Raw genomic sequence first — 27801 nt, 5'->3', positions numbered from 1 at the left:
CTCATCAAAGGAAAAATGCACCAACATGACATCGCAATCCTGAACATCTATGCCCCAAATAGAAGGGCACACACATTCATTGAAGAAACTTTTAAAGTTAAATCATACATCAATACCAACACATTAATAGTGGGAGACTTCAACACTCCACTCTCACCAATGGACAGATCATTGAAGCAGGAATTATATAGAGAGAAATAATGAAACTAACAGAGGTCATGAATCAAATGGACCTAAAAGATATCCACAGAACTTTTCACCCAAACACAAAAGAATATACCTTCTTCTCAGCACCTCACAGAACCTTCTCCAAAATTGGCCAGATAGTAAGTGACAATGAAAGCCTCAACAAATACAAGAAATTTCAAATAATCCCCTGCATCTTATCAGATCATCATGGACTAAAGCTGAACTTCAACAGCATTAGAAATATCTAAAAAGCCTACACACACATGAAACTGAACAATGTTCTACACAGTGACAGCTGAATCAGGGATCAAATAAACAAAGAAATTAGGGACTTGCTAGGATTCAATGAAAATAGAGGCACAACATATCCAAACCTTTGGCAGTGCTAAGAGGAAAATTAATAACATTAAATGTCTTCATAAAGAAATTGGAAACATCTCATACAAGCAACATAGTGGAACACCTGAAAACCATAGAAAAAAGAAGCAGACATGCCCAAGAGGATTAGAAGGCTGTAAATAATCAAACTCAGGGATGAAATCAATAAATCAGAAACAAAAAGATCAATTCAAAGAATCAGCAAAACAAAAGGTGCTTCTTTGAGAAAGTCAGCAAGATAGACAAAACCATAGACAAACTAACTAAAAGGCAAAGGCAGAGTATTCAAATAAACAAAATCATAAATGAAAAGGGAGCCAGGGGTCCCACTCAAACTAAGGCACCAGCCAAGGACAATACAGGTGGTAAACTTTAAACCCCTACCCAGATCTAGCCAATGGACAGAACATTCTCCACAGTTGAGTGGAGTATGACTTTGAGTGGGTATGACTTTCACACGTACTCTGGTGCCTCATATTTGACCATGTCCCCTGGAGGGGGAGACCTGGTGGCACTCAGAGGAAGGATAGCAGGTTACCAAGAAGAGACTTTATACCTTATGAGCATATACAGGGGGAGGTAATCCCCCTCAGGAACAGGCATAGGGGAGGGGAATATGGGAAAAATGGGAGAGAGGGAAGAATAGGAGGATACAAGGGATGGGATGACCATTGAGATGTAACAACAATAAATTAATTTAAAAATTTTTAAAAAAGAAAAGGGAGAAAAAACATAGATACCAATGAGATCCAAAGAATCATTTGTTCTTGCTTCAAAAGTCTATATGTCACAAAATTTGAAAATCTAAATGACATAGGCAATTCTCTTGATTAATTATACTTACCAAAGTTGAATCAAGATCAGGTAAGCAAATTAAATAATCCTATGTCCTCTAAGGAAATAGAAGCATTCATAAAACATCTCCCAACCAAAGAGTCCAGGGCCATATGATTGAGCACAGAATTCTACCAGCCCTTCAAAGAACTAATACCAACACTCCTCAAACTATTCCATGAAATAGAAACAGAAGGATTACTACCAAACTTGTTCTATGAAACCACAATCACCTATGCTACACAAAGAATCAACAAAGAAAGAGAATTTCTGACCAATTTTTCTTATGAACATTGATGCAAAAAGACAATACAATACTCCAAAACCAGATCCAACAACACATCAAAAATCCCATCCGGTGTGACCAAGTATGCTTCATCCCAGGCACGCAGTAGTGCTTCAATGTACAGAAATCCATCAATGCAATAAACTATATAAGCAAACTGAAAGAAAAACATAGCCATCTCCTTAAATTCTGAAAAAAACATTTGACAAAATCCAACACCTTTTCATATTAAAAGTCTTAGAGAGATCAGAGAAGCAAAGCACATGCCAAAACATAGAAAAGGCAATATATAGCAAGCCTATAGCCAACATCAAACTAAAATGGAGAGAAACTTAAAGAAATTCCTCTGAAATCAGGGACAAGACATGGCTGTCTACTCTCTCACTCTCAGTATCTCTTCAATATAGTCCTTGAAGTCTTAGCCAGAGCAATAAGACAACTAAAGTAGATCAAGTTAATGCAAATTAGAAAGGAAGAAGTCAAAGTATCACTATTCATAGATGATATGATAGTATACATAGGTGACCCCAAAACTTCTACTACAGAACTCCTAGAGCTGATAAACACCTTCAGCAATGTGGCAGGATACAAAATCAATTCAAAAAATCAGTAACCCTGCTCTATATGAATGACAAATGGCCTGAGGAAGAAATTAAGGAAATTATACCCTTCACAGTAGCCACAAATAATACAAAGTATCTTGGCATAACTCTAACCAAGCAAGTGAAAGACCTATGTGAAATGATTTCAAGAGTCTGAAGAGAGAAATTGAAGAAGATACCAGAAGACGGAAAGATCTCCCATGCTCATAGATTGGGAGAATCAACATAATAAAAAATGGCCATTTTACTAAAAGCAATCTACAGATTCAATGCAATCCCTATCAAAATACCTATGCAATTTTTTACAGACCTAGAAAAGTCAATTTTCAACTTCATATGGAAAAAAATAACTAAAACAATCCTGTATAATAAAAGACCATGCAAAGGAATACCTGTCCCTGATCTCAAGCTGTACTCTGGAGCAACAGTAATAAAAATGGCATGGAACTCGCATAGAAATAGGCTGGTTGATCAATGAAATCAAATTTAAGAACTAGACATAAATCCACATACCTATGGATACTTCATTTTTTACAAAGAAGCCAAATCCATACAATGGAAAAAAGATAGCATCTTCAGCAAAAGGTGCTTGTTTAACTGGACATCTACATGTAGAAAATACAAATAGACCTATATTTATCACCCTGGACAAAACTAAAGTCCAAGTGGATTAAATATCTCAACATAAAACCAGAAACACTAAATCTCTTAAGAAAACATGGGGAAGACCCTTGAACTCATTGGCACAGTAGACAACTTCCTGAACAGTACACCAATAGCTCAGGCTTGAAGATCAACAATTAATAAATGGAACCCCATAAAGCTGAAAAGCTTCTATAATGCAAAAGACACTGTCAACAGAACAAAGCAACAGCCTATATATTGAGAAAGGATCTTCACCAACCCTACATAAAACAAAGGGCTAATATCCAAAATATATAAAGAACTCAAGAAATTAAATGCCAACAAACCAAATAATACAATTAAAAAATGGGGACAGAGCTAAACAGAATTCTCAAAAGAAGAATATGGAATGGCAGGGAACCTCTAAAAAAAGGGCCATGTCATTAGGGAAATGCTATCAAAATGGCTCTGAGATTCCATCTTTCACTTATCAGAATAGCTAAAATAAAAACTCAAGTGACAGCACATGCTGGCGATGATGGGAGAAAGGAGAACACTCCTTCATTTCTGGTAGGAGTGCAGACTTATACACTTTAGAAATCATTCTGGTGTTTTCTCAGAAAATTGGGAATAGTACTACCTCAAAATCCAGCTATACCACTTCTGGTCATATACTCAAAAGTTGGTCCTCCATACAACAAGAATATTTGCTTAACTATGTTCATAGTAGCCTTATTCATAATAGTCAGAATCTGGAAATGATCTAGATGTCCCTCAACTAAAGAATATATGAAGATACTGTGGTACATTTACACAATGTAATACTATTCAGCTATTAAAAACAAGGAAATCTTGAAATTTGCAAGCAAATGGATGGAACCAGAAAGGATCATCTTGAGTGAGGTAACACAGACCCAGAAAGACAGGTATGGTATAAACTCACTTATAAGTGGATATTAGCCCTAAATAGATCTTCTTTGAGAGACTCCACCCAGCAGGGAATTGGAATTTGATGCCGGGACTCACAGCTGGACTCTGGGCAGAGTGCTAAGAGTGTTAGGGAAGAGTGATGGGATGGAAGGTCCAGGAGGGAGCAGGTGCTCCACTGGGAGACCATCAAGACCCACAGATCTGGACATAGGGATGTGGGGGGCTGCACAAACTGATATACCAACCAAGGACAATGCATGCAGAGAACCAAGACCCTCTATTCATATGTAGCTGATGGATAGCTGATTCTCCACATGGAAAAGGTGAGAGGAGGGACTTCTGCTGAACCTCTGACATGCACTTTGTTACCCACAATTTAGTCACTGCCCCTAGACAAGATAGCCTTGTGGGCACACAGAGGAAGGGGATGAGAGCCTTCACTATCAGAGGCCTAGGTGAGAAGAATAGGGCAGAAGGGGGAGGGAGGGTGGGAATGGAAAGGTAAGAGTATGCAAATAACAATCTGGATGTAATGAGAATAAATTATAATAATAATAATAATAAATAATTGCGCTCTAACTTTGACATGTGCACCATGCCTATGCATTCTAGTACTCATGCGTATAACATAAAAAACCAGAAAATTTTAATATCATTTATTCTGTACCCTAAGTTTGCAATGTGCATTTGCAGTTAATATACGCCAGGTTTGAGCAGTATTGTTGGCTTAATACGATCCCTAGATGATTCTTATCTCCTCATAGACACATAAAGTTAAATGGCTATTCACATTAAAAACTATAGTCATATACCAAGCTTCAGCTTAGAAAACAAGGTATAGGACCAGAGTACCTGATTTTAGTATGACTAAAATTAGGACACTTTTAAGGATAAAACAGTAAAGGGTTACCTCTATTATCTTTCCCAAACTCCAAGTTGTATCGTGTGGATAGAGACACCTCCTGTGTGGGAATAAAAAGAGAATAAAGTCCAGATGTACTATTAGAATATCAATACCAGACTTACCATGTGAACTTACTGCTAGACAGAGCCCCCAGATCCTACATCCAAGCCAATATTGATGACAGAGGTGGGTACTTTAATGGCATTAGCTAAATGGAAAAATGTCTTCCTCCATTACCCATCCTCTAGCTTGGAATGCTGAGAGACATCACCTCCTATGGAGAAGGAATGGAGGACTTTGCTTATAATTCAGTGTAAAACTCTGCAAAATAGGCTTTGGAACCAGTATAAGCTAGAAAGAAAAACAGCAACAGAGTTGCTAGGCATGTCCCACATCAAATTGAGAACTGTGCACACATTGAAAAGATGTCAGTCCACTACAGCTTTGCCAGTTTTAGTGTAGCCACTTGCTCCCTTTCTGAGACAGTACATAATCCTATGGCCTTGAGATGCACATACACACTAACTTAGTCTTACTGCCCAAGAACTTTCTCTTTCACTTATCCTCCAACCTTATGTAGCCCATCTGTGACAAAGCCAATGTTCATAGATGGAACTTTAGAACTGCCTTTGACTAATAAGAGAATTTTGTGCAACTGTCATAGAATCACATTTTGACCCACAAAACAAGGAAGGCTAGTATGGGCTTTGGAACTTTCCAAAACTTTGAGGATCCATAGAGCTGTAAATACTCAGTGCAACCAGTCAGAGTGTAATCTTAGGTATCCATGGAGCTGCCTTCACTAATAGTACTTCACTCTGTATCTTGGAGTAAACCCCTCTACTAAGACAATACAGGGAAGAGAGCAGAGAAATTTTCCTGGAACTTAGTGTTGAGAAGGTTAAACCTTACACTGAGAAGACCTCCAATAAAGTGCAAAAATAAAATCTCCAGAACCCAAATTATAACAGGAGGATACAAAGCTCAATCTATATAATAAAATTTCCAAGGTTTATTAGGCTCATTATAACACTAATTTAGTCACTGTTCTTTTACTGTGAATATTACAGTGACCAAGGGAAATCTTGTAAGGCAACTCCTATAAGGGAAAGCAATTAATTGGGCTGGTTTACAGCTTCATAGGCTTAGCACATTACCATCGCAGTAGGAAGACAGGGTGCTGGAAAAGTAGCTAACAGTGTTATGTCCAGAAACAGGAAGCAGGAAGAAAGAGATACTGGCCAGGTTTTGGCCTTTAGAAACTTCAAAGATACCCTTATTCCAACAAGGTCAAGGGCACTTCATCAAGCAGTGCCACTCCCTAATAACTAAACACTCAAATGTAAGACCCAACAGGGGCCATTCTTACTCAAACCATTACAATCAGTAACAAGTCTTTCTGTTTTGGGTAGGTTTTTTGTTTGTTTGTTTGTTTGTTTGTTTGTTTGTTTTTGTCAACTTGACACAAGCTAGAGTCATTTGGGAGGAGAGAACCTCAGTTGAGAACATATCTCCATATAATTGCCTGAATGCAAATATATGGGGATATTTAATTGATTAATTGTTGATATGGGAATGCCCAGCCCACTGTGTGTGGGGTGACCTCTGGGAAGGTGGCCCCGGGGTATATAAGAATGCAAGGTGAACAATCCATGGAGAGAAAAACAATAAGCAACATTCCTCCCATGGTCTGTGCTACAGTTCCTGCGTTCAGGAACCTCGAGAACCTCCAGAACCTGCCTTCCTACCTTGCGTTCCCTACCCGATTTCCCTCTATTATGAACTGTGAAGCAGAAGTATAAGCTTAAGAAAACCCTTCTTCCCCTAGTTTCTCTGTGTCATAGTGGTTATCACAGGAGCAGGAGGCAAAACGAGGAGATATATTAGCAAATAATGAAATATCCACAAGAAAATATTTTTAGAAAGAAAAAAAACACAAGACAAAACAAAAAGAAAATCTCAAAGAAACACTCAGTACCACATGGTCTCATTGCTGACTTCTACCTGACATTTAAGGTAGCACTAATATGAATTCTATGAATTCTACAAAGGAGTATCTTTAAAGAAAACACATGCAAAAACAATCCTACTGAACCCTGTTGATATTATTCACTGTAATAAAGAGGGCTTCATTGCGGTGATGCAATGGTGCTTTAAAAATACTCATCAAGAAATACATTTTATTAGTTTTTAATCACTCAAATGAAATGTATGGTATGCATAGTGGCCTGGATCTGATCCCAGCACTTAGAAGTTGAAGACTGGGTCCCCTCCAGACACAATGGTTAGCTAGAGTAGCTAAGTGCATCCATTTGGTATCCATTTGAAAGACTTTATCTCCATATATAAGGTGGACAATCATAAACAAAGATACATGATATCAAATTCTAGCCTTCCCATATATTTGCATGGGTATAGGGCCAGCTACCAGAGCACAGGCACCCTACCAGTGGCCATATCCCATAACGATAATAATTCTCTCTCTTCCATCACCCGTCAATACTAATAGCTCCTTAGTAAAGTGCCAGGACTGGCGGTCAAGTACTTCACCAGTATTAGAATTGGGGCTGGCTTGACCTTATGTAGATAAGCCCAGAGGCTGTGAATTTATGAGTGTAATAACCATGTAATGTCCAGAAGGCAGTATTCCACATCACTCCACCCACACTCTATCCCTTACATTCTTTCCATATCCTCTTCCCCCATATGCTCTGTGCCTTAGTGTAGCATGTTGGATAGATATCAAGTGTAAGGCTGAGCACTGTCTCTTATTCTCTTAACTATCTAGTTATGCATCTGACCATTGACTGTTTCCATTGGAAAAAAAAAAGATTCTCTGGACAAGATTCAGATAAGATCATGTCTATGGACATAAATGTAAAATAATTAGAGGACAATTTGACAGCATGACTACTTATCAAAATAACAGTAGCAGGTTCTACTCTAGGGTCTATGATATGACCAGATATGGACTTTTTTATAGAATTGATACCAGGCACAAAATTACCTCCTATGACTTAGGTATCAAACCAGTCAAAGTCAGTTAACTACCATGTAATGGTCATGCCATTATGTATCCTTGGCCACATCTTGCATTGTATGCCAGAGTTTCAACATGCTAAGCCAAAATGCACATGCTGTGCAATTCATCAGACTTGCTCTTATCTTTATACAAGTTTATTTCAACATTAGGTTTTGCAAACATGTGGTTAGGTCTGATACCCAAATAAGACAACAACATGTAAGGTTTGTGGTAGGATGTTTCTTGTGGTTTGCATTTCTCAAGTCCTCCAGTAGACACTCAGGTCAAACCCTTTCATTTCCTCTCTACTTGCCTCTTGAAACTGTTTGGTGGGTGCTCTAAGCCCTCATGGTGGGTTTCCAATGGGATTTACAATGTAAATTAATGTGTTCATTTAAATGTTGCATCTCTTCTTAATTTTCTGCAATTTATTTTAATCATAGAATAAGTAAGAGAGCATGATGTTTAAAAGATGACTAAGGTACAATTTTTCTGTGTGGGGAGTGAAAGGCATATTTATATGATTCAAAATAATCAAGACATATGTTAATAGTTTTGCAAGTTACTCTATGCCCCCTCTACTTACTACTTATGCTCCTAGAGAAAAATACTGCTTCTGCTTTCTTTACCAGCCATCAACTTTGTCTGGATCTTCTTATACATTTAGAAACAATGTGTGAAGTTTTGAATCCTAGCATCCTTTGCTCAGTCTCCTGTTTTGAATGCATCTGTTTCATTCATTCCTTCTATCAGTGTTATAAAGCTCTATAGTTTTACCATAGGTAACCATTTCATATTGATTTATTGGCTATTTTAAATGTTTTCATTGAAGAAATTTTCTGATGCATGCTTTCTCTTCTTAGATATATTGTATCACACAATGATGTACCCCCTGTTATATAAAGAACTGATTGACTGTTTTCTAATATGGTTGTACTTATTCCCAACGAAGCATGAGAGCTCCAGTTGCTGCACATGCTCTGGACACTTGTGATATGCTGAGTCTTGTTGTTTTTAATTATATCTGTATTATCAGTATGATCAGTACGCCCAGCTAGCAATCAGTTAAGACAGTGACACTTGTTATATCTTAAAATACCTTAGGTACACTGAGGCATGGCAGACATTAATCCTCTAAACTACTTCCCATAGTGGTGCAGGTATGAGGAACCTGCCCCAATCCTATGCCATCTGCTTCTAATAACGTCCATCAAGCTACCTCCAATCTATAAGCCCAAATACTTGTTAATGTTCTTCATCTGGGCCAAATCTCCATCTAGGCCAGCCACGTGTTTCTCTTCCTTCTAACCCATGGTGGCCTTCTCCTCCCTTCTTGGGACCCTCTGGTCTCTCTTCTCCTTCCTCCTCATGGTGGTCTTTCTTCTTCTTACCAATATTTATCTATCTATCTATCTATCTATCTATCTATCTATCTATCTCTATCTACCTTGGCAACACCTCTATCTACTCTGCGCTGCCCAGGTAGGATGGCTTTTTATTAATTAGCATCAAAATACATCAGGCCACCCCCCAACAGAGTCTTTTCCATTTTAAACACTTTAATTAATGTGTTTTGCTTCACATTTCCCTAGTGACTTCTGTCAGTGATTGCAACCAACATGTCATTTTGAGGCCAGTACATCCTAATGCCTGCCCTTCTCCAACTCCAGTCTTTTACACCCTTCCCAACCCATCTGTAATGCTCCTTGGCCTTGGGTGTGTTGATATAATTGTTGTATTTAGGGTTAAACCTTTGACAGTCATTTATTCTCAACACTTTGAACATAGGTGAGTCTCTGCTTAATTGTTGCCAAAAAGCTGTCAGCAAAAAGAAAATTCTCAGACCCAGGCTGAGAGAAGCACTAGTCTATGGATACTAACATATGTGTTTCAGAGGTAGTTTGGCTACATGTCTATTTAGCAAACATCCACAGTATACCCCCAACAAACCTATGACTTCTCTAAACATAAGTTTATGACCAAGTATGCAGTATCAAGTATGTGTACACTTCTGTAGAGTAAGCCTGAAATACAATCAGAGGGTGGTTGGTTAGCCCACAACAGTTATGACACTAGTGCACATCTTTCATGGCACATTGGAATTGTTCTATATGTGGTATATAGATAGAAAAGACAGTGATGATGTCTTTCACCCATGACCTGATTTTATCTCTCAGAACTGTGAACACTAATCAATACAAAGGAAACTTCCAGATCAGTTTCAGATAGAATTGCCTGAGTCATGTACCTATAATATTTAGTATCTTTAGCTATAAGATCTCACCATCTAGCTCTGGCAGGTGAAGGATAGCAGTGCAATAACCTCTATTGTTATGAGAGTCTCTAAAGGCTGCTTGGCAAACAACTCATAGGTATGTACATTCTTTTCCTCATCTGTAGCACTTATGCATAATTTCTCCTGTTATTGATATGCATATGTCCTAATGTGCTCATTAAAATTAGTGACCAGGGAGGATACAAGATGGCAGAGCTGAATACACACCTTGTTTGACAGGCAGAACAGCAGTGGTTGTACAGCCACCTATGGACTGAATTGAGAACTAAAAAACACCTGAGCTGTTGTACCCCAGGTGAGAGGATGCAAATTGTGCAGAATATTGGTGGGTCTGGCCTGAGGCTACCTGGCTAACCCACAGAAAGCTCCCCAGTCCCTGCAGGCACCAGCACACTCCAGAGACTGGCCGTGGCTCCCCTAGCAGAAGCACAGTTTCTGGCATTCATGACCCAGAAACAGCTATAGAATGCAGGAACTCAAGCATTTGGGGCTTTCTGGACCACAGAAGTCCCCACAGCCTAGAAAACAAATGGACCTGTTTTCAGGTCACCAAGCCAATTCATAGAAAGCTCTCTGGTCCCTGCAGGCATGCTCATGCTCCAGGATCTGACCATGGATTACTATGAAGGAGCAAAACTTTGACTACTGAAGCCCAAAGAGAATTGTGGGCTCCTAAAGCACTAAGGTCACACATTGCCCTCCAACTCCTGGAGGCAAGCAGGCCCACCGAACAACTCTCTGCTTGGATATCTTTCTGCCCACTCCCCAGCACACCTGGCTTACAGTCAGGGAGCCAAGAGAGAAGTGGCCTCAACAGAGGTGTCTGGTCTCCCTGGGTCATAAACAGAAAGCCATCAGAGACAGGGATCTTATCAGAAGTGAGTAAAGTGCAGGCCCTAAGTCCCATTGTCAATATCTACACCCAAACTCTAGGGTCATCAGAGACGACCAAAACAGCTAACATCACAATGGGAAGAGGTCAGAGTAAGGACACAAGCAACAACTCCCAGGATCACTTGATAACACCAGAAACCAGCATTCCCACCACCAGAGCAAGCCATGTAGATACTATCACATCCAAAGTATGGGAGAAAGATTTCAAATCTGCGCTTATGAAAATAATAGAGACCTTAAAGGAGGAAGATAAATCCCTCAATTCTTAGAACAGGAATACACAAAGAAAGGGATGAAAAAAATTGAACAAATCTCTTAAAGAAATTAGCAAAACAAAACCACAGTTGAGTGGAGAGTGGAATATGACTTTCTCACATACTCTGGTGCCTCATATTTGACCATGTGCCCTGGAGGGGGAGACCTGGTGGCACTCAGAGGAAGGACAGCAGGTTGCCAAGAAGAGACTTGATACCCTATAAGCCTATACAGGGGGAGGTAATCCCCCTCAGGAACAGTCACAGGGGAGGGGAATAATGAGAAAATGGGGGGAGGGAAGAATGGGAGGATACAAGGGATGGGATAAACATTGAAATGTAACAAGAATAAATTAATAAAAAAATTTAAAAAAAGAAATTAGCAAAAGACAGAAAGCTACAATCAAACAGGAAAAGGAAATGAATAAAAAAGATTCAGGACCTGAAAATGGAGATAGAAGCAATAAAGAAGACACAATCTGATACATTCCTGGAAATGGAAAACCTAGGGAAGAGGACAGGATCTACAGATGCAAGCATCACCAACAGGATACAAGAGATGGAAGAGAGAATCTTGAGGATAAAAGACATGATAGAGGAAATGGATACAACAGTCAAAGTAAATGCTAAATCTAAAAAGCTCCTTACTCAGACATTCAAAAAAATCTGGGACACTATGAATGGGACAAATCTGAAAATAATAGGAATAGGAAAAGAAAGACTCCCAGCACCAAGACCCAGAAAATATTTTCCAAAATAACCATAGACAAAAGTGTCCTCAACTTAAAGACATAAATGCCCATAAATGTACAAGAAGCCTACAGAACTCCAAATAGGTTTCACCAGAAAAGAAAATCCTCCTGCAACATAATAATCAAAACACTAAATGTACATAATAAAGAAAGAATATTAAAAACTGTAAGAGGAAAAAGGCCAAGTTACATACAAAGGCAAACCTATCAGAATTACAACACACTTCTCAACAGAAACATTGAAGGCAAGAGGGGTCTAGAAAGATGTCATTCAGACACTAAAAGACCGTGGATGCCAACCCTGACTACTATACCCAGCAAAACTTTCAATCACCATAGATGGAGAAAACAAGATATTCCATGACAAAATGAAGTTTAAACTATATGTGACCATAAATCCATCCCTACAGAAGATAGTAGAGGGAAAACTCTAACCCATAGAGGCTAACTTTTACAAGGTAATTTTTCCAAGGTAATCAAAGGAAATAAATAACCCCACATCCACAAAACCAAAAGAAAGAAAACACACACTCTACCACCACCACCATCAAAAAACAGAAACCAATAACCACTGGTAATTAACATCTCTCAGCATCAATGGCCTCAGCTTCCCAATAAAGAGACACAGGCTAACAGAGTGGATGTAAAAACAACCCATCATTCTGCTGCATACAAGAAACACACCTCAGAAATAAAAATAGACATTACCTTAGAGTAAAGGGCTGTAAAATGGTATTCCAAGCATATATACTCAAGAAGCAAGCTGAAGTAGCCATTCTAGTATCTGATAAAACAGACTTTCAACCAAAACTAATCAAAACAGATGGGAAGGATACTTCATTCTCATCAAAAGAAAAACACACCAAGAGGATGTGCACCAAATACAGGAGCACCCACATTCATAAAAGAAGCATTGCTAAAGCTTAAATCACACATCAAACCACACACAATAATAGTGGGAGACTTCAAAATCCCACTATACCAAATAAACAGAATATCAAGATAGAAAATAAATGGAGAAATTATGAAACTAATAGATGCTATGAATCAAATGAACCTAACTGATATCTTGGAAATTTTCACCCAAACACAAAAGAATACACCTTCTTCTCAGCAGCTCATAGAATATTCTCCAAAATTGAACATATTCTTGGTCACAAAGCAACCTCAATGGATACAAATAGATCAAAATAATCCCTTGCATCTTATCAGACCACCATGGAGTATAGCTGTAATTCAACAACAACAGAAAGGCTACAAAATCATGGAAACAACAACTCCCTAATCAATGACATCTGGGTAAGGGATAAAATTTTTAAAAAGAAATTAAAAACTTCCTAGAAGTCAATGAAAATGAAGGAACAACATATTCAAACTAATGGGACACAATGAAGGCTGTGCTGAGAGGAAAGTTCATAGCACTAAGTGCCTTTATTTAGAAACTGGAGAGGTCCCACACTAGTACCTTAACAGCACACCTGAAAGCTCTAGAACAAAAGGAATTAGGCATACCAAAGAAGAGTAGATGGCTTGAAATCATCAAACTCAGGGCAGAAGTCAATAAATTAGAAACAAAGAGAACACTTCAAAGAATCAACAAAACCAAGAGTTGGTTCTTTGAGAAAATAAATAAGATAGACAAACCCTTAGCCAAATGAACTATAAGGTGGACATGGAGAATTCAAATCAACAAAATCAGAAATGAAAAGGGAGATGTAAACACAGATGCTGAGGAAATCCAAAGAATCATTACATCTTACTTCAAAAACCTATATGCCACAAAATTTAAAAATCTAAATGAAACAATTTTCTTGTTAGCTACCATAAAACCAGACACACTAAATTTGTTAAAAGAAAAAGTAGGGAAGAGTCATGAACTCATTGGTGCCAGAGACAACTTCCTGAACAGAACACCAACAGACCAGGCACTAAGGTCAAAAATTAATAAATGGGACCTCATGAAACTAAAAAGCTTCTGTAAGGCAAAGAACACAGTCAACCGAACAAAACAACAGCCTACAGACTGGGAAAAGATCTTCACCAACCCTACATCTGACAAAAGGCTAATATCCAAAATATATTTTTAAAAAACTCAAGAAATTAAACACCACCAAACCAAATAACCCAATTTAAAAAATTGAATAAAGAGCTAAATAGAGAATGCTCAACAGAGGAATACCAAATGACTGAGAAACATTTTTTAAAATGCTCAACATCCTTAGTCATCAGAGAAATTTAAACCAAAATGGCTCTGATATTCCATCTTACACCTACCAGAATGGCTAAGATAAAAAATTCAACTGACAGCAAATGCTGGTGAGGATGTAGAAACAGGGGAACACTTCTTCATTTCTGGTGGGAGTGAAAACTTGTACAACCACTTTGGAAAGCAATCTGGTGCTTTTTCAGAAAATTGGGAATAGTGCTACCTAAAGACCCAGCTATTCCTGGTCATGTACCCAAAGGAAGTGCCACCATACAACAAGGACATTTGCTCAATTATGTTCATAGAAGCTTTATTCATAATATCCCGAATCTGGAAACAACTAAGATATCCCTCAACTGAAGAATGGATAAGGAAACTCTGGTACAGTTACACAATGGAACACTATTCAACTATCAAAAACAAGGAAAATTTGAAATTTGTAGGCAACTGAGTGAAACTAGAAACGATCATCTTGAGTGAGGTATCACAGACCCAGAGAGACACACATGGTATATACTCACTTATGAGTGGGTAATAGCCCAAGATAGATGTCCTCTGAGAGACTTCACATTGTGGAGGATTGGGATGAATACTTACACATACCACCAGACTCACAGTGAAGAACTGTGAATTGTATGAAAGAGTTGAGGCATGGAAAGATTGGGGTTGGAGGCAGCTGTCAGGAGCTCCACAGGTAGACTATCAAAACAGGCAGATCTGGACCCAGGGGGGCCTGCACAAACTGAGGCACCAACCAAGGACATTGCAAGCAGGGGACCGAGACACACCACCTCCTATTCAGATTATCCAAAGTAAGGCTCATTCTCCACATCTTGTAGGGAAACAGCGGACTACCTCTGCCAAGAACTCTGGTACCTATGATTTGATCTCTATGATCTCTGCCCCTTAGGGGAGAGGTCCTATGGGAACACAGAAGAAAGTGATGCAGGCTATCCAGATGGCACCTGATAGGCTGTAGTCAGAGTGTGAGGGAGGAGAACTCCACCAATCAGAAGTGTAGGGAAGGAGTATATAGCAGAAAAAGAAGGGAGCAAGGGAGGGTGGGAACAAGAGTGGGAGAAAATTACAATCAGGATGTAATGTGAATAAATTACTTTTAAAAAATTAGTGACCAAATACTAAAAATTAATTGTAAATTGAAGATCAGTGACCATTGTGCTTCATTTTGTGTTTTACAGTTCACTGGGTTTTGACAAATGTAAGATGGCATTATATACCATTACAGTGATTTGTGGAATGTTTCTAATTATCTAATATGCCTAAGACTGTATCCATTCTTTCCTCTCACTACAGAGCCTCGGCAAATCACTGATCTTTAACTATGTAGTTTCTGTTTTTCCAATTTTTCATTTAGTATTGAAGTCATGAATGTGTAGATTTTCTTAGACTGTCCCCTTCATTTCAATAATGTGCATTTAAAGTCCTTCTGTATATTTTCATAGCTTGATGACCCATTTATTTAAATTTATAGATAATAATTTACATTATGTATGCTTATCAGATTATCTATTCAGTTACGAAGACTATCTTGGTTGCTTTTAAGTTTGAGCAGCCACAGTGGAAACAACCATTACCTCTGTTTTCAAATGTAGTTAAGTTTTCAACTCACTGGGCATATAATTAGCACTTTGCTTGTAAGATGCTTTGATAGGACCATGTTCAGCACTGTAAGAAATGCTGGGATTGTCTTCTAAAGCAGAATACCATTCTGCATTCACCAGTACAGTGTGAGTGCTCCTGTACTGCATGCCTTCTCCAGAGCTTAATGCCTGCAGTGTTTGGGGGTGTTAGTCATTCTGGTGAATAGTGGCAGTATCTCTTGTTTTGTGATATACACTTCCCTCTGCTTATCACAACTACAGTCACATGCTTATTTGCAAGGGCTCTACCACAGAGCATCATATGTGTGGAGGCTTACTGACCCTACTGATCTTAAAGAATAAGGTTTGGTTTCAATGATTTTCTCTAGTGACTTCCTAGTTACTGTTGTAAGTTTTAAATATTTTTTTCTTCTGTTAAGTTTGTATTCAAAGTTCACTGATAACTTCTGAGGGTGTGTCATTTCTTTCCTTCCTAGTATGAGTAATTTTTATCTTTCCTCTTTTTGCTTAGCTTGATAAAAGGCTTATTTCTTCTGTTCATCTTTTCAAAGAAAATGTTTTGGACTTCCTGATTTTATATACTGGTTCCTGTTTCAGTTGCGTTGCTATTTCCTGTCTTCAGCACATTTTTACCTGTTTACTTTGACCTCAATTGATTGAAGTTTTGTTGATTTTAGATTTTTATTACAACCCACCAAAAATAAAATCTATCTCTCTCTCTCTCTCTCTCTCTCTCTCTCTCTCTCTCTCTCTCTCTCTCTCTCTCTCTCTCTCTCTCCCCTCTCTCTCTCTTCCCTCTCTCTCTCTCTCTGTCCATCCCTCCCTCCCTCCCTCCCTCTCTGTCTCTCCCTTCCTCACTTCTTCTCCTTCTTTAATTCACTCTATTTTTCTTTCTTAAGTAAATAGATTTATTACAATGCCTTGGTTAATTCTGATTTTTTAAAAATATTTCTCTTGACATTTCATCTTTAACCCTTGTTATACAAATAGTTTGCACCTTAGTGTCTAAGAATTTTGAGTTTTTTCTTTTTGTTAGTAATATGTTTGGTTTCTGGTAATAATTTCAAAAAATTCTCAATCAATTTTATTTCAATATTTCTTTTGTCCCTTTCTCTTTGCTTCAATTTGCTCTTCTAATTGTGTATGATTATGGTTGTTGCAATTGAATGGCATTGCATATATTCTTGTTTACATGTAGCTTTTCTCCTCTTTTCCATTTGAAAGTTTTTTGTTTTATTCTGTTAATGAACCTGTAGCTTCAAGTGTGTGTTTTGTCTTTTCTAACTGTGTAGTTTTACACTCTTCATTAGTATCCTTTGTGTTTGGTACAGTGTCTTGATACTGGCATTTCCTCTCCAAGTCCCCAGCTCTACACATTCATATTAGAACTGTGATTTCATATTTTCTATGAAAACATGTACCATTTTAATGTACACGTATTTAAAAATATCCTTTCTGAAAGTTCCATATTATCTACTATACCTTGAACTTTCAGAGCTCATAACTTTATCATTTTGTTAATAGAAATGGAATGAAAATGTAAGTTTTCAATTAACATCTATAATTACAACATGTAAAGTAGTTGGATGAACACTTGGGACCAGATTTTAAAATCTCAAGAATAGAAATCAAGATGTTTTATTTAATATTTATCTGTGCCATTGGGATAAAAGACATTATGTAATACTAGTATAATAATAGATATGTATGGGTCCAGCTTCCCTTGGATCTTTTCTTATTTGAATAACTAGGAGAGGACAGTGTGCTAGTTGCACAAGCTCCCAGCACTAGTTTATAGTGTTTAACATTAGAGTCATCTGGTGGAAAGAAGTTTAGATACAATAAGCCCTACTACAAAAGGGAAGCCATAGGGTTGGTGTAAGGAGAAGACAAAAGATAGCACTTGTCATACCAAATGTTAAGAGTCATCTCACAAAGAACATCACTGAAAGGAGTGACATCTATTTCCCAATAGTTCTATGTACAGGAAACCTCAGCCTCTCTATCATTTGATACGATGTCTTCAAGCCACAGTCTTCACTCTTGGTGGACACCTTTCTAGGACAGAGACGTCTGTGATATTGACAGGTAACTCAGGAGTCTCTTCCCTTTGAAACAGATCATCTTACCACCTCCATCAAGAAAAATGTTGGAAAGGTAAGATTTTTTCAGGAACTTACTCTTGAAGTTGTTTTTTCTTTTCCTAAAGCAGGATCTTCTAACTTCACCTTTAGTAGGAAATTTCAAGGAACCTCAGATGCTCCTCCATAAACAGGAAACTACTGGGTCCCTTGGCAGCTTTGTGGGCCTTCAGACTTGAATATGGGATATTTGAAGAACAACGTTTACTGCTTACCTCCCCTCCAATTCTTCTCCTATGATACTATTTCTTCCCCCTCCCATCTCCACATGCATTTATAAAAGAAAAACACTGAATACACTTAGTACTGCCTATATGTGTATAGGTATAGGACCATCTACTATAGCATATAGATAGATAGATAGATAGATAGATAGATAGATAGATAGATATTGACTTTTAGTGAGTGATCCATCTTCTTGACTTTTTCTTCTAGTCTTAACTCTCTGATTTTTGACAGGATCCATTCTGTTGTTGAAGCTTTCCACTGCTGAGGGCTTTACTTGCCAATTGATTTTCTCACTTCCAGGGTCACTTCTGTTTTGCTTTTCTTTAGCAATTCTGTCTCTTTTATTCAACTCTGTTTTTGTATCTTGGATTGACTTCTGCATTTTGTCCACTTTTTTGTGACTCTTGGAGCACGGTCATACTCCTTTTAACTTGTAAAAACACATTTAAGATCATTTTTTTAAATTCTTTGTCTAGAATACATTCCATGTCCTTCCCATTGGGGTACATTTCTATGGAGTTATTAATTTGTGTTACTTTTTTCTGTGCTGGGGATTGCTCATCTGAAATAGTTTGTTAGCTGTTCCTTCTTTCTTTCCTTCCTTCCTTCTTTTCTCTGTAAATCATTTTCAGTGTATGTGTGTACAATGTTCAGAAGAGTATTAAGTGGTGAGACTTGGTTTTCACTTATAGAACTTGTACTGAGGGCTATGGGCTCTATCCCAAGTCTCCTTTGAGAGAGCATTACTGTCTTGCAAACAGATAAATACTATCAAGGCGTTATCATAACCCTTGCTAGTCTTGTCCTCTGTTTCCTTATGATGTGCTTCTCCAAGCCTGCTTGCTCTACTATCAGTAGGTTCTGGTCAATTGGTAGTTATGGGCAGGTAAGCTTGGGAAGCTGGTAGTGTGTTCAGGAGGCCTACGTGGGTCATGAATGGCAGGACCTACTAAGAGTAATAGGAAGAGTTATTACAGAGGAGTGAGAAGCTTATAAGGTAGGACAGAGCAGGCCTAGTCTGAAGCTAAGGATGTAAGATCCTGGAGACACAATGTCATTCAGTCTGGGTACTTGTAGATGAGACACCAGAGAAGCCAAGAGACCTATGGAGTGTTACATTGATATGTTAACCTAGTGGCTCATGGAAGCAAAATAGCAGAGGATATGAATTGCCTACCAAGTCAGGAGAAACAGAGTCTAGGTAATGATTTGAGGAGGTATGCCCAAGATCAGTGAAGTGGGGATTGTTGATGGAGTATGGAACAGCAAAGCCAAGAAATGGCCTGGATGTTTTTTGAGGAAGGAGGAGAAACATGGCCATATAAAAAAGGAAACCTGGAATTAGTAAGACTCCTTGGTGGGTCTGAGAAGTTAGTAAGATTTCCTTTTTCCTTTACTAATCTAAAGTGAAATGTTGGTAGAGTTAAACTGGTCTTTGCATGACATTAATTGCTCTAGTTTCTTGGCTTTCCATGTCATCCACCCCACCCCAAAGCCTATTGTCTTGATACAACCTCATAGAAATCCAGAAGTGTGGGTTTGTTGTCTCTACCATCTCTTCATCTTTTGTGTTCATGTGTTCACCTAATTTTTTAGTGTTTGAACTGTCAATGTTTTCCTGTCTCTGTTACTTCAGCTCTTCATATGAATGATAATAGTGATGGCCTCAAATGACACATAAAAATAAATATGAACTGATCACACAAATAAATATTCTAGTTAATTCTAACTGCCAACTTCATACAGCCTATTGTCATGTGACAGGGAACCTTCAACTGATGAGTCACTTATATAGATTGGCATGAGGCTATTTCTGTGGGGACATTATCTTGAATATTAACTGATATAGAAGAGCCTATCCCACTGTAGATGACACCATTCCTTGGGCAATGATCCTGCTATATGTAAAAAAGCTAGTCAAACAGGATGCTGTGAACAAGCCAGAGAATAAATTGTTCCTCCATAGTTTCTGCCCAGGTTTCTCTACACGATGGATCTAACCTAGAAGTGTAAGGCAAATAATCCCTTTCATCTACAAGTTGCTTTTGGTCAGTGTTTTATCATAGCTACAAAAAAGGGACTAGAGCACAGTTTCTATTATCACCTTTTTATGGAGTGATTCTTATTTCCAACTGACTTCTGTAGGAACATATGCCGTCTGTCATGCAAAGCCCTTCATCCATGAAAATTTAAATAAAATATCTCCCCTCAGATAATTCTCTAGCTTAAATTACTACAAGCGTAAAACACATTTTACATAAAATAATCTGTGTGATGTGATATGTGGGATTATATTGCATAGGTCATAGAACACAGCTTTCTATATCCCTGTAGGTATTTCTGTGTCATATTATCCCCTATTGAGTCCCATTGGAAGAACCATCCTCATCCCAAATTTGCATTTTACTCCTGGGAATTATTCACAATTCAATTCAGCACATAATCCTATCCTCCAGGAAATTTTTATGGCCATTCTAATAATGGCCGTTGGAAACATAGTGATATAAGCTTATATCTGCTGGGATAAGTAGTTTTTCTTCCCATAAATTAATAATGAGCAATGGCACATCCTTCATTCTCTACATGTGTTTTCTAATACTAAGTATATTTTAAAGTGTTTACTCAAATTTTCTTACAATATTTCAACTACCCTTAGGCTTCTGATTCATTTATTCATCAGTTAAATACAAATACATTAACTATTCACTGTCCCCCTATACAGGGCTGAACACTTGTAACATAGGTAGTGGGAAGCAGGAAAAGTCCTCCAAAGCCTTCCTGCTTTCTGGTTTACAAAAATTGAAATGGAAACCTAGAGCTTCTGCACTAATAGGTCTGGTTGTTCTCATATTCATCTTAATAAGAGGTGACATTCTCTTCAAGACTCTTGTACTAATTAGAATCAGAATGGTTTCCATTGGATCAGATATTTGAGCCCTTGGTCCCAGGCAGTGGCATGATTGAGGAGGTTCAGGTGATCTGGCTTTGCTGGAGGAAAGATGTCTCTGGAGAAGGTGGCTCTGAGAGTAAACGTGTCCCATTTTTTGTTTTGTTTTGTTTGTTGTTTTGTTTAGACACAGTTTTTCTGTGTAGCCTTTGCTGTCCTGGACTCACTTTGTAGACCAGGCTGGCCTTGAACTCAGAGAGACCTGCCTGCCTCTGCTTCTCAGAGTGCTGGGGTTACAGGCATGTACCACCATGCCTGGCCATGTCCCATTCTTGTTCACTCTCCTTCATGCTTGCATGTGAGGATGTGAGTGATCAGCTTTCTGTTCTTACATCTGCACCTGCTGCTTGGTGCCATGCTCCTAACCCATGTTGACTGAACTATATCCCTTTGGAACTATAAATGCAAACAAACTCAAACTCATTCATAAGTTGCCTATGTCATGGCATTTTATCACAACAACAGAAAAGTAAGTAACATAATCTTCATTCAGAATGTCTACATGTTTTTCCCATTTGATAGCTTCCTCAGAGTGGCTCAGGTCAGTCATTGCTCATGCTAGTGATTTCATTCACCTGAACCTGAGAAGAAACCTTAGTCTCATGACAGAAAGGTCAGTCCTTTTTCCTACAATCTAAACTGCTCTAGTGGAGTCTCTGCTACAGTAGATAATTTGCAGATAGCCTAGATTAACAACAGTTGAATTTAAGAGAAATTTCAAGGTTTGATAAATTGTTTAATTTCTATGATCCTGTTTCTCCTGGTTATGAATTGGGGTAAATCATCCACACACAGCAGTGTGGTCCTAAGAGTTAGAGAAAGCATAGCATGAGCTCATATCTTGATTTTTCTTTTCAGGATCACCAGTGGAGAGTTCATAAGCATGGGTCCAACTGGCCCAACCTGGAGGACTAGCATCACAGCAGTGAAAGGAAGTAACGACATGTCACCCTCATCTTGTAACACCACAAGATTTACTCTGAATTTTCTTACCGTCATCATTGCCCTGGTTGGGATGGCAGGAAATGCCACTGTGCTGTTGCTTCTGGGATTCCACCTGCGCAAGAATGCCTTCTCTGTCTACATCCTCAACCTGGCTGGAGCTGACTTCTTCTTCCTCTGCTTCCAGAGTGTGCACTCCCTGCAGAATATCATTCACAAGTTTATCCCCATCTATATCCCCAGTTTTTACACTGTCCTGTTCAACTTTGCTTACCTTGCAGGCCTTAGCATCATCAGTGCCATTAGCACTGAGCGCTGCCTGTCTACCTTGTTTCCCATATGGTACCGCTGTCGAAGACCAAGATATACATCAGGTGTCATGTGTGTACTGCTATGGGCCTTGTCCCTGGTGTTGAGTTTCCTGCAAGGGGAGGCGTGTATGGCTGTCTTTAATGGTTTCCTTGGAGGTTGGTGTCGAAAACTAGACTCCATCATTTTTTCTTGGTTAATTGTTTTATTTGTGGTTCTCTTAGGGTCCAGCCTGACTCTGCTGCTCAGGGTCTTCTGTGGCTCACACAGGATTCCTTTTACCAAGCTGTATGTGACCATTGCTCTCACAGTGCTAGTCTTCCTACTCTTTGGTTTGTCCTATGGAATCCACTGGTTCCTCTTAGTTGAGGAATTTCAGAATTTTGACATAAATTTGCCTTGTAATACATATGAAATAGCAGTACTCTTATCTTGTATTAACAGCTGTGCCAACCCCATCATTTATTTCCTCGTTGGCTCCATTAGGCACTGCAGATTCCAGAAGCAGGCTCTGAAGTTGATTCTGCAGAGAGCCATGCAGGACACCCCTGAGGATGGAAAGGGTAGAGAGAGGATTTCTTCAGGAAAGTCTGCAGAACTGGAAACAGTCTAGTGCAGCATCTTTGATCAGACAGAAATGACTTTGAGAGACAGCTTTGTGTTGTAGAAGTTTTAGGTTATATGTAAACATGGTTTTTAATCCAAGATTTTGGATATGGGGTCTGCTCCAATTTGTGCACAGCTCATAATTGCCTCCTGAGAGGACACATGATCTTCATCAACTGAGAACCACCTCGTGCAAGGACATGGTTTTTGTCAGTGAGGATAAAAGCCAGACCCAGAGAGAGACTGGGGGCTCCAGGAAATAAGGCTGTTGGTGCTTCCTCCTGCTGATCCTGGATGCTGTTGATGCAGTGTGACAAGAAGTCAGAGATATACTGAAACAAAGATTGGGCTTCCCCAAGGACTCCAACACCCCTTAACAGCAGGAAGTAGCTAAGGAAAACTATGTCCTTCTTCCCACTACCTGGTGTTGGGGTGTTGTGAGGGATTGGGGTGGAGAAGGGAGAAAGAGATTTAAGGAACCCAAAATAAAAATAGATTTTAAAAATATAGCTATAGCTTTGCCTTTATTAGTGTGGATAGTTTTCATAACCTTATTCAGTTGTTCACTTGACCTTAAATCAATTGAATAAACAATCAGTCTTTGGGAACTTGAGTGACACAGGGTTTGCTAAACAAATACTGACTGCAATGTCCCTGTAATGTTATACTCAGGAATTCCCCCAACTGCCTGTGATGTTAACTTTATATTAACTCTACAGAGTCCAGGGCTACTGTTAACAAATACCTTAACAGGAGGCAAATGTTTTCACTGCAATTTTTCACTAAACTTTATACTGCTTCAATCAATGTTGTATTTTGCACCAATTTTTATTTTCACAGCTTTTGACTAGGCTGTATATGTCTATTACCTTCATGGCTCTGGTCTTCCTGCTCTTTGGATTGTTCTGTGTGATCAACTGGCTCCTCTTCGAGTGTATTGTGATTGTCTGTAGCATATTACCTAGCAGTTTCTATGAAATGACAGTATTCCTATCATGTATCAACATTTTTGTCATTATATTGGTATAACTGAATATGATACACCATATTCTTGGTCTCATTTAAAATCTGTTGATTTTACAATGCTTCTGCAATGTAATACATCTTTCCTGAATAAATCATTTGACAATGTTCTAGTTTCCTTTTCTGTGGCTTGGTAAAACACTTTGATAAAAGGCAATTGATGAGAAAAATGGGCTTATCTAGCTTACATTTCCAGGTCACAGTCCATCATTGAGGGAGTCTTTTCATGAACTTGTCACTTGAACTTCATTTTAATAAAATACTGGGGTTGGCCCAAGGAGAATGTCAAACAAGTAACAGAAATGAGAGAGTAAACTAGAGTGATACAGACAGCAAGAGAGGGGGAGATGGGGAACAGCAAGAAGAGAGTTAGAAAGATGGGTGAAAGCAAGCAAGAAGAAAGATAGAAACATTGGTAACAACAAGCAATGATTCAGTCAGACAGAAAGCAAGGGAGAGACAGAGACAGATAGAAAGCCAGAAAATAAAGTCCTCCTGGGCTTTAAGACCTTAAGCTTGTACTGCCTATGCTTGAGTCTCCAATTACTTCTTTTTTTTCCTCCATTATTCAACCTCTCCTCAACAACTAGTTCCTCTAGCTAGTTGCTTTCCCTTAACCTGGTTCATCACCTGCTCAATTCTCCGTACCATGGATCCACCTCTCTTTTCTCTTCTTCGCTGCTTCTGGAGCTGCTCTGTGGGAGCAGCAGGAATTCAAGCAGGATCTGGAGCAGTAACTACAGTGAACATGGCTTAGTGGTTCTTTCTCTGGATTGATCACTATTCATGCCTAGCTAGTAAATGCCAGTTACAGTGGACTTGACCATCTCCCAAAATCATGTCCATAATCCAATCTGATCTAGATAATTCCCAAATGAAGACTTTTCTTTTCAGCCATGTTAATCTGACAACTGAAGCTGACAAGATGCTCCATCCCATGCCAATTTTACACACAAGCATTCACTGTTAAATCATACCCTAATCCTCAAAAAACCTAGTAACATCATACTATAAAACACAATCCAACTTTAAAAGTCCTATGCTCTTTAAAGCTTCCAATACTCTAAATGTTTAGTGTCTAAAGTCAACCATCTGGGCACTCTCAATGGATGAGTACATTGTCTTCTCATGGCTTCCTTTCAAAGCCTTGGTTAGCATCCCAAAATCATATCTTTTCTCTTCTTTCCTCTTCCTTTGTCCTATTATCTATTGACAATCTAGTATCTCACAGAAAATTTGAGTGATGTTAAATAGACTTCTTCCTATGTGACTTTTGTCACATTTATATATTTACAGGAACTCGGAGCATTTATTATGTGATTTGCATATATTTCTATTACATTTTCTATAGAATACTATGTTAATATTACATACTGTGATATTTGATTATTTCAATTGGAGTTCAAATAAGACACAGTAAGATGCACAGATCTAAAGAAAATAGTTCAACAATTTTGCTTAAATGAATATGATTGACTTCAAACCCAATTAAGATTTTTAAAAGTTCCTTTTATACCTCAGTGAGTTCACATTACCATCCCTAGTCACTTTGCTTTGCATCAGGGGTGCATACTGTTCCCATTTCTTTTTCAAAAAGTAACATTTAAAAGGGGTTGGTGAGGTTTCTCAGTTGTTAGAGAGATTGATTGTTCAGTGGTTAGAAACACTTGCTGCTCTTATAAGTGTTTACAAACGATTTTTCCAGAATAAATGAGAGACAGATTTCAACCATATGTAAGTCTAGTTCCAGGGAATACATTAATCTTCTGGCCTCCGAAAGCAGCTGCATGCACTGGTTCATAGGGACACATACACACACAAAAATAAACTCCTATAAACTGTAGAACATAAATTGAAAAGGTATATCAAGATATTAGAGGATATATATGGGTTAAAAAGGTGAGGAGCCATAAACTTTGTTTGGATCTTCTACTTATATATTTAGAAACATAATTTGTACCAATTTAAAAGGATTTAAATTGGAGTCATCAAAGAGATACCTCAGGAAGGGATGACCAACAAAGATGGGCAGAGTTGGTGGAGCAGCGAACAGGCTGGACCAGCACGCAGGCCAGAGAGACATCTAAGGACCCATCCAGTGGAACGGATACCGGAAGAGGATCCAAGATGGCGGCGAGCAGTGTGGACCGCGTTTGGAGGCTCCAGTGAACAATTCAGGGAATTGCACAGATTTCTGAGCCAGGAACACCGAGGTCCGAACATCACGGCAGCAGGAGTGCTCCACGGTTCGGAGGGACCAGGGTGCGGAGGACCTGCATGCCCCTGCACATGGGAGGAGCATGGTTTTTCTCTGATCGGAGCGGCAGTGGCAGAGGCAGCAGCACCAGCAGCACCAGCAGCGGCGGCTGAGGTTTACAGCTCATAGCCTTCCGGTGGAGGCAATTGGTGTGGTGGCTGGTGGGAATGCTGTGGGAGAGGGGACTCGGGGCAGGATTTGGGTCGCGTGGAGCCTTTGGACCCAGACTGGACTCGGCAGACAGTTCGGCCCCAGAGTCCCGGGTACTGGCCCGGTCCAGCAAGCAATTCTGCCTGAGGCACTAACTCAGCTCCGGCCACAGCTCCCCTGCTGTGGCGCAGGCTTAGTTGAGCACGCAGCTCCACACTAGGCACTACCTCAGCTCAGCGGCAGCTCCCCTGCGGTGACACAGTCTGGGCAGAGCACTTGGTTTCACCACAGGCGCTAACTCAGAGCAGCTGCAGTTCTCCTGCTGTGGCGCAGGCCTGGCCGAGCACTCAGTTCCACCCTAGAAGCCACCTCAGCTCAGTGGCAGCTCCCCAGCAGTGACACAGTCTGGGCAGAGCACTTGGTTCCACCATTGGCGCTAACTCAGAGCAGCCGCAGTTCTCCTGCTGTGGCGCAGGCTTGGTGACGTGCTCAGTTCCATCCTAGGCACCACCTCAGCTCAGCAGCAGCTCCCCTGCAGTGACACAGTCTGGGTGGAGCACTTGTTCCACCACTGGCGCTAACTCAAAGCAGCCACAGATCTCCTGCTGTGGTGCAGGCTGGACAGAGCTCTCGGTTCCACCAGCTCTAAGACTCTGGTTGGTCACAGTGTGCAGTTTGAATCCAGAATTCCTGGCTGAGATTGGTGGTCAGTTCGGGCCCTGAGTCAATAACTGACCACAGCACGCACTTTGGGCCAAAAGGCCCTAGCGGAGCTTGGTGCGTAGTCCCAGCCCAAAAATTCTGGCTGGACCCTGTGTGCATTTTGGGCCCAGAATCCCTAGCTGAGCTTGGCAGACGGTTCAGGCCCTGAGAATCTACCTGAGTTCAGCCCGTGGTTCAGTCCCAGTGCTCCTGGCTGGACTTGGCAGGGAACACAGAAGGCTGTGGATACCTTGGCCTGACCCAACGCTCATTCAGAGACCCAGATCAATTGCAGGATCCACGGCAGAGGGGGGCTGAAGATCACTGGCTGTGAGAGACCAGAACAACAGGGCTAACCTCCTAACATCCACACCAGTGAAGCTTTGAGCTCCCAGCCTAGGGAAATCGTGAGAAAACAAGTGAATCTATCGTCAGACACCCTCCATTCAACTCTGGAAGCTACCCAACAAAAACAAAGACGGCAAGATGTCTAAAGGACAACGAAAAAGCATACGCAAAAAACCCCAAAACAACATGGCGTCTCCAGTTTCCAGCTATCCCAAAGAAAACAACCCAGAGAACTCAAATACAAGAAAATGACCTCAAATCCTTAGTAATGAGGATGATAATGGAGGAAACAAATAAAATTCGTAATCAAATGCAGGAAGATGCAGACAAACAGGTGAGAGACATAAAAGAAGCA

General features: G+C 39.6%; 1 protein-coding gene across 1 annotated transcript in view; it reads left to right on the top strand.

Moving 5' to 3' along the window:
• LOC127191464 (mas-related G-protein coupled receptor member B1-like) overlaps positions 1-23383 on the top strand; it is a 67803-nt gene extending 44420 nt beyond the window's left edge. Inside the window, exon 2 of the mRNA XM_051148576.1 lies at positions 21968-23383. Within this exon, the coding sequence (XP_051004533.1) occupies positions 21968-22973 (1006 nt within the window). The 3' untranslated portion in view covers positions 22974-23383. The remainder of the gene's footprint in view (positions 1-21967) is intronic.
• Positions 23384-27801: the final 4418 nt, after the last annotated feature.

This window comes from Acomys russatus, chromosome 7, assembly GCF_903995435.1.
Source record: "Acomys russatus chromosome 7, mAcoRus1.1, whole genome shotgun sequence".
Classification (NCBI taxonomy): domain Eukaryota; kingdom Metazoa; phylum Chordata; class Mammalia; order Rodentia; family Muridae; genus Acomys; species Acomys russatus.
The sequence above is the reverse complement of the archived record's forward strand: the minus strand, read 5'-3'. Positions and strand labels throughout refer to the sequence as shown.